General features: G+C 33.4%; 1 protein-coding gene across 4 annotated transcripts in view; it reads left to right on the plus strand.

Moving 5' to 3' along the window:
- LOC122527677 (peroxidase-like) overlaps positions 1–16986 on the plus strand; it is a 47252-nt gene extending 30266 nt beyond the window's left edge. For all 4 annotated transcript variants that reach the window (XM_043652059.1, XM_043652056.1, XM_043652055.1 and 1 more), the window contains exons 4-13: positions 2685–2905; positions 9729–9905; positions 10025–10221; positions 10294–10465; positions 11213–11555; positions 11713–11869; positions 12297–12470; positions 12794–12992; positions 13213–13318; positions 13895–16986. In XM_043652059.1, coding sequence (XP_043507994.1) covers positions 2685–2905; positions 9729–9905; positions 10025–10221; positions 10294–10465; positions 11213–11555; positions 11713–11869; positions 12297–12470; positions 12794–12992; positions 13213–13318; positions 13895–13982 — 1834 coding nt within the window. In that variant the 3' untranslated portion in view covers positions 13983–16986. The remainder of the gene's footprint in view (positions 1–2684; positions 2906–9728; positions 9906–10024; positions 10222–10293; positions 10466–11212; positions 11556–11712; positions 11870–12296; positions 12471–12793; positions 12993–13212; positions 13319–13894) is intronic.

Here is a 16986-nt window from a genome sequence, read left to right on the forward strand (position 1 = left end):
ATCATAGTACGATCAAATATTGTTGCTGCAATATTATAATTGTATTATTATCGAAGCGGTGCAATACCAAGTGAGAAAAAGCAAAGAGAAAAGAGAACAGAAGAAACTTGAAATTCTCACTCGGTTTTTTTTTTTTTACAAAAACCGAGGAATTCACGTTTAAATGTTTCACTTGTTAAAATTTTTCCATTAGAATAACTACTGATTATGATTGAACTTTTCAACAACGTCTTCCGACCAAGTTCTTGTTACACGTTCAAATGTTCAAGTATCAACGGGATCTTGCTTCGCTCGAGAATGCTCTGTTCGCAGCATCGAATTAACGAACATTGCCTTTTTGCACAATGAACGACTCGTTGGAGAACTCGTTTGCCATTGAACACGTTCAGAAGATGATTTTAAACGAAGAGAATAATGGATTCACATGTTACAACTAGACTCCGGATTTTTATGCGTATGTGCGAAATTTAAATGGACCAAGAAATGTAACGTGAAAGGTTATAGTTCTTTATACACAAAATAAATTTCGATTTAAATTCTATTTTTTTTTTTTTTTTTTTTTTGTTTCTCGATTAAGTTCGTAAAATATATGAAATCGCATAACCATCTGGAATCTAGTCTTAACACTTATTGCTAGGAATGTTACGTTGGTGGTAAGTAAACGTGTTTTTGATTTATAGCGATAGTTACTAAATTTAGGCAATGTTTTGAAACCATCTTCTCAACTACAATAGCAACGTATTCTTCATCTTTAAAAGAGAATTGGACTATAACTGCAAATACGTTTCGATTTAAACGAATCAGCAAAACTTTCTTCTTCAGTCTCTCGATGTTTTCTACGGACTTTTAATTGTCGCTAAGTGAAATTCACGTACGAACAGTGATGTTCGTATGATGAACGCTAGCGTGAATATCGATTTGAAAAATGTACGAAGAAAAATGTTTTCAATGCAGAAAGTAAGACAGAGTCAGTCTTAAAAGTATAATTCAAGAGAGATGTAAAAAATGGAAGTTACTGACGAAAATTCACATTTTATTTTTCACCTTGCAAAGAGAATTTTTTGAACATCACGATGAATCTGTAGTTTGTTTCGAACGTTACATTCACGGGAGAAAAATCATGGGAAAATCAAAAGGGAAGTTATATAAGTTTTCCAGCCCTTTTTACGATTAATATTGAAAATTAGAAAATTGCTACATACACTTCAACAATTGATTAAGAAACACGATGAAGATCAAAACTTATTCTCTTCGAGTGAATCCAATTCTTGAATAAAGAGCGATTTTTAATGTAATTACATATATCCAACCCTTTGCGACTCGAATTTGCATTTGACATTTTATTTTGGCAGCGTAATTGAAAAGAGTATGTTCTTGTACGTCGAGTTTAAGAAGAAAAGTCAAGTAAATGGAATAAAATATGCAGTTTAACCTGAAGCGAGATCGTAAAGGATCGATGTAATTACATAACTTTATAAATTAATTAAAGTCGTAAGAATTTGTCTGAATATTACCACAGCATACTTCTGAATACGCAGAAGTATACCTTCAATAGGATATTTTAATTCATTTTATTATTAGACTGCGGATGTTTATGCATTTGTACGATATATAAAAGTACGAAAATTTGCATATTTGTTAAATATTATATTTATATGTATAGTAAATAATATCTATATGATAACGTGATAATACAATACTATGATGTGTTTCATATTATACGAGTTTAAATATTAATTTTAATTATAGAAAAGTAGCAACTCATACAAACACTCTTTTATTATAAATATGTTTTATTACAAAATATACACACATACACGGGAAATGTGCTTATAGAATCTGTGTATAAGAATACAATAATGTATAACATTTTCACATGTTGTAATGTCAGATCGTTGACGTTTGTTGGTTAAACCAGTTTATTTGAAAGAAAGATTAAAAAAAAAAATAATAATAATAACAGTTTGAAATAGCGAGTCATTCTCACTAATCTGTTACTTTTATTTTCGAAATAACATTGGGAAAATTAGCTCTAGTCAAATAAATCTTTTATTCGAATTACGTTATCATCAAAAGTGCAGCGAAGGATGAAGTTTCTGACACAACATTGTCAGAGGCACGCATTTGAAAAGTTATTTGCAAAAACAAATACAAAGAACACAAGAAGACAAAACTGAATGAAATAATCACAAGATAAAGTAACATAACAAAATAAACTGGTTCATTATAAATAAAAGAAAACAGCTTGTTTTGATAGCCAATAATTTTTAGCAAAATCATTTGCACATGTTGAAATAAAGTAACGCAGGATTATCATTCAAATATTCGCGTGAATATCGATCAAGTTAATTTTACATTTACTCCAATCTCCGGACAATCGACAATTTTCTACGTCGCTAAACACGAAACATACTTTCGCATAAATATCCGCAGTCTGCTCCACAAAAAAAAAAAAAAAAAAAAAAAAAAAAAAAAAGAATTGCGTCTGAAAAATCGACATCCTTCCGGGATATATAATAATATCCCTTCACGGTGTATTCTACAAACTCTGAGATAATAATTGTCTCTCCCTGGATTAATATAATAGCATGTTGTCGACGTAAATAGACAAGTACGCGTGAATAACGGGCGTTCCGGTTCGTCCACTAATTATATTGACAAGAAACGACCAACGTCTGTTGCAGATTCGGCTTGGAGAAAGACGACTGCGCCCGTTACATATCGACGTTGTCGCTGCAGGGTACACCGTTGGACTCGGCTTGTCCAGGATCGCGGCACGCCGCCATCTGCAACCCGATGGCCAAGTATCGAAGCTTCGACGGCTCGTGCAACAACGTGGAAAATCCAAGCTGGGGTAGTGCGATGACCGCGTACACCAGAATTCTCTTCCCCCAATATTTCGACGGTAAGGGTGTTTCCTAACCCGCGTGTCCATCATCCATCGAAAATTCCAAAAGAAACAAATGATGAGGCGCTTGTCAGCCATGTTTCATTACGTCGTTTTCCAACAACAAACGTGACGCGCTCGTTTTCGAATTTTCGTACGATCTCTGGGATCCGTTGGGATGTGGTGATCGATTCGTTGATCGCGTTTACGCTCTCTCTTTCTCTCTCTCTCTCTCTCAATCTTGTTCTTCAGCGCGTTGGGCTCGCGGACTTCCGGTTTGTCGGCGCGAACCGCCCGCGGACGCGTTTCGTTCTCTCGTTGTGTGTCTAATCATCCGAAATAACAGTTCGAGACAAACCGGTATTTCACGAACGGTGTTCCGTGTTATTTGTGTGGAATAATAATGGTAACAATTATTTGCAGCCTCTGAACGCTTGGCGCTTCCTTGCTCTCCCGTCCCCCATCGTCCTCAGTTTCCTCTGCCTCGTCTGTTTCGATAGTCTCTGCGAAGAAGAATGGCTTCTAGGGGTGCGAGAATCCGAAAATATCGAGAATCTGCTTTGGAACTGGGTCGGAACTCCAGAGAAAGTAGCTTGAAAATATTTAGGGATTCTGACACTGGATTCTTTTATCCTTTGTAATTTCACTGTTCCATTGTTTCGACTATATATAAATTAAATTTATTTAAAAAAAAGCTAGATATTAATAAATACGACAAACATTTAATTTTTAAATATATATTTATTTTTTATTTTACAAAAAAATAATATATATATATATTTAAATAATAATAATATTGTCGCATTTATTAATATCTAGCTTTTTTTAAAATAAATAAAATTTTATATATATATATATATATATTTAGATCATTTACTTTCGAGACAAATAAAATTAATTAATTAACCCCGATACAAAAGGTACAAAATAAATTTTGCTTGTTTATTTTTTAAAAAATTCATTTTCATTACTTTAAACTAGTAATAATATTATTAATTTTTAATTATTACTAAAGTACAGATGTTGCGAACGAATTGCTTCGACTGTGATTTGAACTCGCGCTCCGAGTCTGTCTATTCTTTCAAGACAGAGATTTTACAAGGTCTCGTAACTGTTGTTCAACTTTGAGTTTCATTTTCTTTCTTTTTTTTTGCGTATATGTTTCTTCATATTGTACAATATGAGTATAGAATGAAGTGAACGTGTGGCCTCGATGCCTAAAATTCAGAATGTTAGTCGCTTGATTCTAAAAATTATTGACTACAAGAAAAAAGATAAAACTTATTACGTGATTAACCAAGAAAGTTTAAGAGGTGTATTATTTTAAATTTAACATATTCACGTGTACAAAAATATATTTTTTTGTGAATGATCGTTTCTCATTTTATTCATTTTTATGTGATATTTCCATAATTTACATAGATTCTTTTTCGTACAATTAATTAATAATAGATAATGAAAATTTAAAAAAGTGCTTAAAATTCTCGAAAATCCTGATATTTTCGAATCTTTGGGGCCCACTTCTGATCTAATCTCTTTCTTTCACTAAACTGAACAAAACACCAAATCTCCGATATTTTCGGATTCTCAAACATTCTCAATTTTCTCTCGTTTCGGTAGATTCTTCTTCTTCTTCTTCCTTTCTTGTTTGGTGTGATCGTTGAAACGGCCGACGATCCAAGGATCAAAGGATGTTTTCGAATTACTGTTCCTTTAGGCTCACTCTTGAGAAAGTATGTTCTGCATGAATGCGATCTAATTGCAAATGCTGGTTGTTACAAACTGGACACGCATCTTGCGATGTGGGATGTATCGGTTCCTGTGAACATGTTGCTTAGTTGATGATATTTGTGAGTGTTGAGGGATGACGAGACTGTGAATTTTGGCTGGAACACTGAAACTTGTACAGGGTCTCCTAGAGATGTTTCAATTAATACACATTTTTGCGATACGCTATCATTCTTTCTTTTTAACGTATACATCCAATATCTGAACTTTTTGGACGAGAAATGAAACGATTAAGAAATAGAATAATTAATGGCAAGTTAATGAAATTTTTCTGATATTAAATTTCGTGTGTCATGAAAGAAATTAATAAAATACAATATAAAAACATGGAATGTAGAATGTCAATACATGTCGGTATTGCTATTGCAAATATTGCACAATTGAGTGGAAAGAAAAGGATAAATCTAGAATCTTAACATGAATGTTCTCGATGAGACTCTGATATGAGACAAGAAGTGAGAAATCCTTGAAATAAATTTGCATCAAAATTCAGTAGATTCTGTATCTAATAGAAGTCGAGAATTACGGATTAGATTTAGAATTAAATAGACATTAAAAGAGTTAAGCGCTGGATATTGAAATACATCAAAATTTATATCTGTCGAATTTTTTTAGAATACTCAATACATAGGATAAAACAAATATTTATTTATTTTTATTCCACGTGTACTTCGCCACGTTTACATAAAACAATCCAAGGCTACTAGCTCCTATACTTGCACGCGAGTAATGAATTTTACATCGATAACTCTGGGATACCTTGTACTGCGTCACACTGGTACTCGCATGATAATCCTCACCCGGTGAATCAAAAATTTCTCCAAACATATCACAAGACCCTCAAACAGGTTTCTCGCACAACTCGACGAATTTAGATTAGCTACGACTCACCGAAACCAACAAACTGTCATCGTCCTCTCTCATATTCTTCTTGTCACTCTTCGTTCGTCGGCCGTGGAATGTTCGAGCAAAACTTTTCGAGAGTTTCGAGCGAAACTATTTTTGGAAAAACTGCCTCTTGCGATAGGAGAAGTGCCAGTTTGCTCGTGTTTTCCTGCTCACGGCTCGAGATCGTTGCAGTCTGCGTGATGGTGCACGCGAGTTACCAACCTCGACCTACTAACCTACCTTGGTTCCTCACAAACGACCACACACACCTTGCAATATCGTACACGATCTCACATACACGAATCACACGAGAATCATCATACACACGCATGCACACGTTCATCACACAGAGAGACAGACTAATTGCATCTTATCTGTGTATACAAAGTGTGTATCGGTTCTCGCGATACAATCGTGAAACGGGATGATTCTACGTGTGAAAATAAGTCAGAAGGAAGCAGTGACATTTTTGTCTCTTGCCTTTCGTTTGAGACTTCGTTTTCGAGAAGATGGGAATTTGGAAATTCGACGAAATGGTCGAATTTGAAGTTGTATAGTGTTTGAATCGAACGAATTTATGACGGCTCAAGTGAGAAATTTACGATTTTTATAATATTTTAACTTGCTGAGAAGTTTTTTCACATTTTTCTCAAAGTTGAGATATTTCTTAGATTTTTCCTTTAGTTTGAAAAATACCAGTGGATTGGAAATGATCGTTAGAAAGGAGCAGAATTAATTTCGCATTCAGACAGAAGAATATTCTACGTATAAAATTGAATGAAGACTGTAGAATAAAATTTTCTAAGAAAATTGGCTTTAAATGTATTTTGTTAAATCTTCGAGTAGTTTATATTTATTAAAATATATTTATTATAAATATTATATTTATATATTTATATTATATTATGTTTATAAATATATTTATATATTTGTATTATGTTATATTTATAAATATATTTATATATTTGTATTATATTATATTTATAAATACATTTATATACTTGTATTATATTATATTTATAAATATATTTATATATTTGTATTATATTATATTTTTAAATATATTTATATATTTGTATTATATTATATTTATAAATATATTTATATATTTATTAAAATATATATTTTATATTTATTAAAATACTGTACGGATAATCTGTGATGCTGAAAGACAATTGATATATTTATTGAAGGTTTAGAAAGAACAGGAGAATATATTTAAAGATATGAATGCTTTCTAAAATGATCACCTTCAATTTAATTCCCTTGGAAACAAAATATCTTGTTCTATTAATTTTTTAATACTCTACTAATAATAGTACTCTGCAAATTAATTCTATAGAGTAATAATATTACTTTATTTTCACATATAGAATAGATTGTATAATTCTGTCGATCATTTACTTCTGTACAATTCAAAATCAGCCTAATTGAAACACACTTGATAAATTTTCAAATTTCTCACCGAAACAAAGCGTCGTATGTCATACAATTTTGTCCTGTATTTTCGACTTATGTTCCTTTCACGTGGCATCACCTCTTTCTCTGCTGTATCGTGAAACTCAAAACACTCTGTATATAAATATATGTGTGTGCGTGTGTGCATGTAATACGAACGAATAAAACGAACACACTCTCTGATCCCTGGGCGCTAATGGACGAAAGGAAAAAAAAAAAAAAACCAGAAGAAAAAAAGAAAACGTTCGTCGATTGGCTTAACAAATTATATTCTGTGATTTGCATTACAGTTGTTGTGCGATAAGGCACATAGAGCATAAAATGCCTGAGTGTAGCAGTGAATAATACTGCCTACAATAGGGTGACCCGGTCGGGAGATTCTATCCAGCAGTAGAATGTGTATGTAAACTAATTCGGATATACCTAATAATGTATCATATTTATTATTGTAACACTAGTTCAAATATTTTTCTGTTGATTGCGGTATACGGGTCTCGTTAAAGGTGTCCGAGACAAGCGAATGGAGAATTGGGAGCCGTTCGCGCGGTTCTAGGATTTTCCAACAGTGTCAAACTTATTTTAAATGTATCTCTCTTTCTTTTCTTTTCTTTTTTTTGAAGATTTTGATGAAAGATGTAGAAATACGAACACGATTTATTACATAATCACAGGGTATCTAGGGTTCAAACTTTGCCAGTGTGTTTTATTATTTACAAAAATAAGAGTGGGAAATGTCGCGTAGAAAAATGTTCAAAAATGTTTTGTTAAAAGGTTATGATAAAAATTTTGTGTATAATAAAGAAAAATGCGTGTACGATCAATTTTGGATCGTCAGATGATGATTGTTGAACTGATCAATTTTCTGGCTTTCTACGTCACCAAATCTTGCACTTTTAGATTCTTACTTGTTGGAAAATATCCTCTATATTTGACTGCAATAAATTTTTAATATAGAAGCATTTACACGAATTGAATTGAATATTTACAAGAATTGAAGCTGCGTACGAAGAAGTTGAACATTTCAATTTTGAGTTGAGAATGATATTTAAGAAATTCACACATAAGTACATAAGTTTACAACTACATGAGTCGCATACATACACAAGTATACGTTATGTATGTATGTACGTTTTATATTTTTATCTTCTGGCCTTCTGTATTTCGTGACAAAATGATTCGTGTTTCTTAAAAGCAATAATATCTGATCTTACACTTTTAGATTTTTATTTATTGCATGATTTTGTATAATATGTATTTTTATTTTTATTGTGTATTTATATAAAATTATTTTCCTAAAGTTACAAGGATTTAGCTCAGAAACAGAGAGAAAGACTTTACACATTCAAAATTCTCTGTGTTTAAGGAAAAATATTCTTCGTTCTTGAAAATGTAAGAAACGAATAACAAATGATTGCCAGAAAAATTCAGTCTATAGTATATGTCGATAGAAATTTTGAATTAGAATAATACGACGACACTTTAAAATATTGTAAATTTATCTCTTATGTATAAATTTATCCTTTCTTTTTTTTTTTTTTTTTTACTTTTTTGTTATAATCCTTTAACGAAGCATTTCGTTAACACTGTCTACACGATTACTTCAGTGTTACTTCTCATCTATATAACACACTGACAACTGTCTCTGAACACCACGTTAGAAAGCACGACAGGATATTGAGACAGTCAGCTCCCAGTTTGATTCTCTCGCTTGGGCACCTTCATCAGCCACCATAGATAAGTCACTTGATTCCTTCTGCGAGCGTTCTCGACGTGATCGTTTTTTAACAAGCAAAATATTGAAGCATTCACTATGACAGAGAATCGGGAATGAGAAAACCGTTCTTCCTTTTCTCTCTCTCTCTCTCTCTCCTCGTTCTCTTTCTCTTTCTCTGAAATTCTCGTTCACTCAGCGCGTGTGTTTCGTCGATAACGCATCAGAACGTCATGTCTCGCAAAATAAGTAGAAGACAAGTATTTTGTACTGTTGCTCTGCAGCGCGAGAGGCAATCGCTCCCTGGTCGATTCAGGGATCAGTCAGCTTTGAGAAACATAGATCAGAAAAAAATTCGAGCGTTTGGAAAAGATATCGTTCGTCAAACGCTGGACAAAAGTGTTCTGAGACTATAGATACTGACTGGTCCCTGACGAATGTTGTTCGCGAGCTGAGGCAGGTTTTATTTTCACGTAGGTGCGCGCGGTGTGTTAGGCTTCGAATTTGAATTCCAAAGTCACAGAATCAGGCGTTGCTGTTCTTGTATTATCAGCCGCGAATTGTCGCTCTCGCTCTCGCGCTGCACGAACACTATGTTTCACATGCATAGGATGATGAAAATCGCAGGTGCGTGATCATTGTCGAAATCGGAGTAATCGTGATGTCTCGGTTTACAATCTCTGTTCGTTCGTTAATTAACTCTCAACTATCGTATCGTTGGTATACGTGATACAGACAGCTACGGCAATTTACGTTGGATTTACTATAATTCATTGAAAACTTCGAGATCTTTGTAACATTGACTGCGAAATTCAACGGTACGAGTTAAGAGTTAATATCGTTTGTTTGATTCTGTCGAGATGATTCTGTACGATGTACAAAACAGCAGTTTGTTAGATCTGAGCGTGGATTTAATCAGCGCGGTGTTACTCCGATTTGACGACGCGCCGTCAGAGAAAATCTCGAGGCTAATGCTTCCGTGCTTTGGCGACCCAGGAATTCAAGAGCCGAGGCGCATTGGGCAAACGAAAAAGCCGCTGCCAGGTGCCAGGAGCGTGAGCGTTGCTCTATCGACACCCAACGATCAGTCGGATGTCAGCAGAACATTGACGGTCATGCAATGGGCCCAGTTTATTGCCAACGATATCTCGTACACTCCGATGCGCAAGATGGGTAAGTGCGTGTATCAATGGTGTTTCATTTTCTTTTTTTTTTTTTTTTCTTTCTTTCTCTTGTGAAAGATTTGAATGAATATACGCCTTTCAATTCAATTCGTTCGTTATCGCTCGCAGTGTCATCAGGAAAGCCAATCTCGTGTTGTCGGTCGGATGGAAACCCATTGTCACCTCGGTATGTACATCCTGATTGTTCGCCGATCACGGTACCCGACAGAGATCCCGTTTATGGCCAGCATTACGTACGATGCATGAATTACGTGCGATCGTTGCCGGTTCTCAGGTCAGAATGTACATTTGGCCCTGCGGAACAGGCAAGTGGAACTTTTTTTTTAATAATTGATGTTAGAACGAGATAGAGTAATCGCGCGATTCTCGATGAACAGATGAACCAAGCGAGCCACTTTTTGGATGGTTCCGCGATCTACGGTTCCACTTTGAAGAAATCTCGCGAACTACGCGAGTTCGATGGCGGCCGGTTACGCGTTCACAAGGACAACAAGCACGAGTTCTTACCGATCGGAGGGACTGAATGCAAGGATGGCTGTTATGATTCCGGTAATTATTCACACACTTTGTAGCTGATCTGCGACGAGAGATTTGTATAATTAGTTGATTGATCGATTTCGACCTCGAGAAAAAACATACTTCTTGAGGAAAGTCCAAGAAAATATGTACTGTATAATATAATAACAAATACTGTACTTGTAAAATACCACAATGCGATATTATACAATGTTGTGCAATATATATACAATATTCACTGCACGATATGTACTATATATAATACTGCAATACAATATAATTTTCACTTCGTTTGAAGTTTTTACAGTATATATAGAATATTATATGGTATACAATATTATATAATATAGTATAGATAATATGATACAGTACAGATATTATAGAATATTATATAATATATAATATACATATATGATATTCATTGTACGATATTTACTTTCTTAAAATTTGTACTGTATCATATGTAATATACAATATTGCAATATAATATTTACTTCCTTGAAATTGGTACTGTATAAAGTATAAAATATTGCATGATTCTATATAATACATACGATATTGTACAATATTCACTGTACAAATATAATATTCACTTTCTTGAAGTTTGTACATAACATATATTACAATATATATTATATTATACAATAAACAATATTGCATAGCATATGATATATGATATTCATTGTACAATATTGCATAGCACATGATATTCATTGTACAATATTGCATAGCATATGATATTCATTGTACAATATTATATATCACTTCTTTTATTTATAGGTGATTATCGCGTAAATACGCACCCCCAATTGGCTGTGATGCACACTATCTGGCACCGTGAACACAACAGAATCGCCAACAAGCTTGCCGAACTGAATCCCAACTGGTCGGACGAGACACTGTATCAGGAAGCCAGGCGTATAGTAATTGCTGAAATTCAGCATATTACGTACAAAGAATGGCTGCCGATATTGCTTGGCAAGAAGTACGCTCGGGCTGTTGGTCTTGTTGTTGAAAGTAGCTACAATCGTAACTACAACTCCGAGGATGATCCAGCAGTTAGCAACGAGGTCGCTACAGCGGCATTGCGTTTCGTGATTTCCTTGATGCAAGGAAAGATCAGGTCAGTCGACGTTGCATTTCAAAATCAATATTTTGCAACGAGTTGAATCTGTAGAGTTGCTACAAATGACTGAAATAATAAGAAATATGATAGCTTTAATAATTTTAAAGATTAATACTTCAATCTCTCATGTGGTTGTCTCATTTTGATGTTACAGCTTAACAGATAATAAACGCCAGAACAATAAAACAGTTACATTGGCGGAATATTTCTTCAAGCCAACGATAATCGAGTCGGATGAAGTGTTCGACGATTTATTGCGTGGCATGGCTACTCAGAGCAGCCAGAAGATGGATATTAATATAGTCGAAGACGTAAGTGTTACAATGTTTCTCTAATTTTCTTCTTTCTTAAATTGTATCCTCTGAGAACTTGTTTGCAATTGTTATAATTAATCCTCTATAGCCCAAATTTTTATCTGCAAAAGAAAGTGATTATTAATTAACTGCAACTATTTGTTTCAATTGAAAATCTGCGAAAATTAATAATTTGATTTAGATCAATTTAGAAAATAATAAATAATTCACTGTATCGACGTAATATAATAAAGAAGCAATAAGTATTTTCAAATGTTATAGAGAGCTGACATTTTTCAAGAGTAAAACAAAATTACAATAATGAATTCGTTGAAGCATTAATCTCAAAATGAGTATAAATAAGAATAAACTGTCCAAAGAAGAAAATTAATACTAACAATAAACAAAACAGAGTCGATAAGAAAAAATTATTCGTATTTTACAGATAACAAGCAAGTTGTTTGCTTCAAATGAAGAGAGCCTAGGTTTAGATGCCATCAGTTTAGATATTCAGCGTGGTCGTGATCACGGTTTGCCGGGATATAATCATTACCGCAAATATTGCGGTCTTCCATCTGCGAAGAGCTTCGATGATTTCCTAGATTACATTCCAATGGAGGTAAACATTCAAGTGTTAATAAATTTTTCACATTCGGAATCTATTTCCTACCTTAATGGGATATAGTAGAAATTGTTTCAATGCGATAGTATCTTACGAAAGAGGAAAAGAAATGAAAGTTCGAAACTTGGTATATATTTGATATTTTCATATTAATATAACAGAAATTTTAAGTTTAATTTTAATAAACTTGTAATGAACATTTGATAGGAAGGAAAAAGAAAAGAATGTTCGAAACTTGACTTATATTTGTCCCAATGAAATTTGATAGTAAGAATTATTGCTTCAATTTCTTAAACATTTGTTATTTATTTTGTCAACAGATGATAAAGAAATTGCGTACAGTTTACGCCCATCCAGATGACGTTGATCTCATTATTGGTGGTATGGCTGAACGGCCAGCAGAAGATGGATTATTGGGTCCAACTTTCCGTTGTTTGATCTTTGAACAATTTTCGAGAACTCGCCGCACCGACAGATTTTTCTATGATTCTGCGTATCAACCACATCCTTTCACCCCTAGTAAGAAACAATTTTTCTCAAATTAATTCGTTAATCCTCAGCACTGGCTCATCTTGATTTAATAATATGAAGTAATATAACACAGTTTAGTAGATGATAGTATCTAAAAGCTAATTTCAAAATAGATAATGAAAACTTTGATTGAGTACACTGCTGTTTTAAATTAATTATGTTTGATTATAAAGGGCAAAGTCGAGCGTGTTGTAATTTTACATTACAGAACAATTAGCGGAAATTCGCAATGTAACGCTAGCGAGAGTATTTTGCGCCAATGGTAACCACATTACAGAAATGCAACCAAATGTATTCCTTCGACCACAATTAGGGTAAGTTAATATTTTATCTAGTCATTTTGTTACAATAATCCATGTTTAGAATTAGAAAAAGAATAAAAATATGAATTTGTTAAATTCTAGAATAGTCTTTCTTTTTAGTTCTCGATTGCAATGTTTCATATGTTTATAATGTAAAATTGTTAAGAACCTTAACTTATGGTGATTATAGTGATTATATATCACATAAAGTCAATAACTTTTACATGTAAAAAATATTCAGTATATTTCAGTTCAATATGTATGAAATACCTCAATTTCATTTTTCCTTATTTAAATTTGATTGATGGAAAATTATAAAGCCAACCAGTTTTAAATGAAACAGGCTGTGCCAAAATTATAAAAGCTATTGAAAGTAGTTATATAAGTTATATTTACTAAAAATTGTAAAGAAAATGTACAAGATAATATTGAGTGGTTCATTATTATTTTTTGTTATTACTGTTACTTGTCACTTTCAATTAATTGATTAGTTATTAAAATAGATTGCCATCCACTGATATAGAATTTTGCTTATACAACGATCTCTGAGTGCAATCATCATAAATATATTTGTCTATTTTTTATCAGAAATGAGTTGAGGTCCTGCACGATGTTCGAAGCGATTCCGAGCGTGGATTTATTCGCCTGGGCAGAAAGGGCCAAGGCTTATCGTTGAACTTCCCCTCTTAATTGGCTGGTCACATTGCCGCATCGGTTCGCCTGGGTCGCGGGACGGGCGTAATTTACAAACCACAAGACCACGATAAGATATAGTATAATCGCGAAAAGAAAGAAAGAAAGAAAGAAAGAAATAGCGATTGACTCCTACCGAATCTCGTCGCAATCTTATCAACACGCTCGAGATCAGGGAAAGAAGAAAAAAAAAAAAAAAAGGAACGAGAGACGGAGAATTTTCACTCAAGAGAAGAACGACGAATAACGGGCACGATGAAGGGAAACGAGACAGTTTAGTAGTACATGCACGCTACACGAAAAATTCATTGAACAATAACGTAATAAAAAGCAAGGTGCATCCAATACACGTGACTAGTCGATTAAAGCGAAACTACGCTATGGGGCTGTGCTACAGTACGTGAACTCAGTCGAGAGGAGGGAAGAACAGAGGGATGAGTGTATCGTTTAATAAAAAGAGGGGGGAAGAACATAATTAGCCAGACGGTTTTGATCGGAGTGGCGCTTTTAGAATAACTTGCGGAACAATGCGCGGCCGACTCGTCTAATCTTTACATGAGAGTGCATGTGGAAAGCTAGAAGTCGTACGCTAATTCTTGTTAATCCTACGCTTAGAGAGTATATTTGTTTCTTAGTTCAACCGGTCATGTTGCTCGATTTTTATTCGTTTTCAGATATTCATTGCAATTTGTTCCTCCATTCGCATTGTCTGTTCAAAGATTGAAGAGAGATTGTTGTAACAAGGAGGTAGTTTCACTTTTAATTTTAATAAACCAAAACAAAAAGGCGATAAAAGATCTTGATGAAATAGACGTTTTGATGAAATAGAGCTATGTAAGAAAAGAATACGTGAAAAGTGCAGCTGCCTCTTTGAAAAGGGAGGAGTTTGGTTTTTACTTGTTAGGTATACATTTCTCTTTCATATTTTCACAAAGGTATACGTTACCTAAGTTATTAAGATCGTACTTTATTCTTATGAATCAGAGCAGCGTGACGTCTTGAATGCTGTGTTATATATACAGGTGAATGTGTGAGCGAGAGTCTTCGTGTTTATTGAATTCTTATCCTTTTTTTTTCTCTCTTTTAAAATGATCTGGCGTTTTAAATGATCTAAGCGGAGTAATCGCAGAATATTCAAAGTCTGAGCGTATACTTGAAGAACGCACTTTTGTGTGTAAAGTAATTATACTACTTTTATTTTAAGGTTCATCGCCAGAGCTAAAAACAATCTTTCAATACAATTGCTGCATGAAACTGTTGGAAAATTTTATCAAAGATATTGTGATAATTGTGATATCGAGGACAATTCAGTTATTTAGAAATTTTGAATTGTACTTTTGTTAAATTAATTCGTACTAACTAATCAATCGAAAGCAAAATAATTTCTACATTGGGTACGTTCTTGGGGGGAAAGTTTTATGTTATCCAACAAAAGGAAGTTATTTCATTTCTCGAATATTGTATTATACCAAGTTTAGCTATACGTACATTTTAAATTAACGACAAATAAATCGAAAGTACACTATGAGACCACAGTATAATGTGATAGAGTAACACGATGGAATATTGAAAGAACAACGTTAAAATGGCTCGAATAAAATTAAGTGAAACGCGTTAATAATTTTTAAATTGAATAATAACTTTTCATTAAAGCAATGCATTCAACTACGTGGGAAGAAAGAAAATAAGGTATGGCAAGAGTTTAATCAGATGAATCGGAAGTCGAAAAGATTTGAAAAAGATTGAGCAATAAGTTGTGGAAGAATAATCGATATTATAACAGACGAATATTGCACTATTTTTATGTATTGGATGAAGAAGTGAGTTTACGATAAGATCAAAGTATTGTGGAACAGATATGGTGCTCAGAAGCCAAGCAGGTTTGAGCAACTCTATGAATTGAAACGTAAAGGAAAATTACGAACGTTATTTTTGTAAATGTACCTTCAAATTTATAATTGCACATCCACTACTCCATTTAATGAGTAAAAACAAGTCTTTCGTTTCTTAAGGTGTTAAATATTGTCTAAATCACCTAAATATTATATACATTTGCTTGTCTAAATTTATGAAATTGAGAAGTCGACCAATTTGGTTTCTGAGCAGTTCAAATGCAAACAGAGAATACGAGATCATTCTGTAATTATAATAAAGAATAGCAATACATTTGGTGCACAATATTTTTCTAATTAGCAGGAAATCCTTGCTCATATCTTGAAATAAGATTTGTATTGATACTTTTAAGGAAATATATCTGGTAATCAAACTTTCTAGTTAATGTAGTGTTATTATATATAGTGTGATATAGTAGTTGATCTTTAATTACGCATCCCGTTTATTATAATCACACTGGTCTCAATTTTGCAGTTTTCAATTTTTGTATGAACGTAATTAAAATAGAAACTTATTTCCAATATTGGATTTCGTAACAAGCTGTACTTTGGACACTTTATTTATGCCTGTATGCTTGTTTTGTACATTCTCTCTGCTTAATCTAATTACTATGAACAGTTGGAATTGCTCTAGAATTCTTCATTCAAGCCGACACACCGAGAACTGTTGAATATCGATTGTTGCGTGGAAAGATTACACGTTAATACAGCTTTCTTTTAAATACTCTCAACCAATTAACTGCCATTTCAAATCACTCGCGTTCTTTTTCGTTCGCAGACATCGTCACTTCTTTATTTATTGCCACGTTTTTGCCAAAATGAAAATTTGAAAAAGGGAAACTCTGCTCAGCGTTTACGTTTGGTTTGCACGACTGTAGAACAACTGAAGTATGTTTCTTTTTCTTTTTCCTTTTAGGAGTATATGGAGTATGACTGATTAGTTTTTAAGAAGAGAGTAATATTGTTGAACGTTTTGTACGTAATTAGGATTAATTGTACTTAAGATGTCCGATACGATTGAAAGCTTCGATCGAAAGTGATTGAAAGTGAGATTAATCGTATCGCGAAGTTAGAAAATAAAGGTCTTGATCCTGA

This window comes from Frieseomelitta varia, unplaced genomic scaffold (genome assembly GCF_011392965.1).
Source record: "Frieseomelitta varia isolate USP_RPSP 00005682 unplaced genomic scaffold, Fvar_1.2 scaffold_23, whole genome shotgun sequence".
NCBI classification, from domain to species: domain Eukaryota; kingdom Metazoa; phylum Arthropoda; class Insecta; order Hymenoptera; family Apidae; genus Frieseomelitta; species Frieseomelitta varia.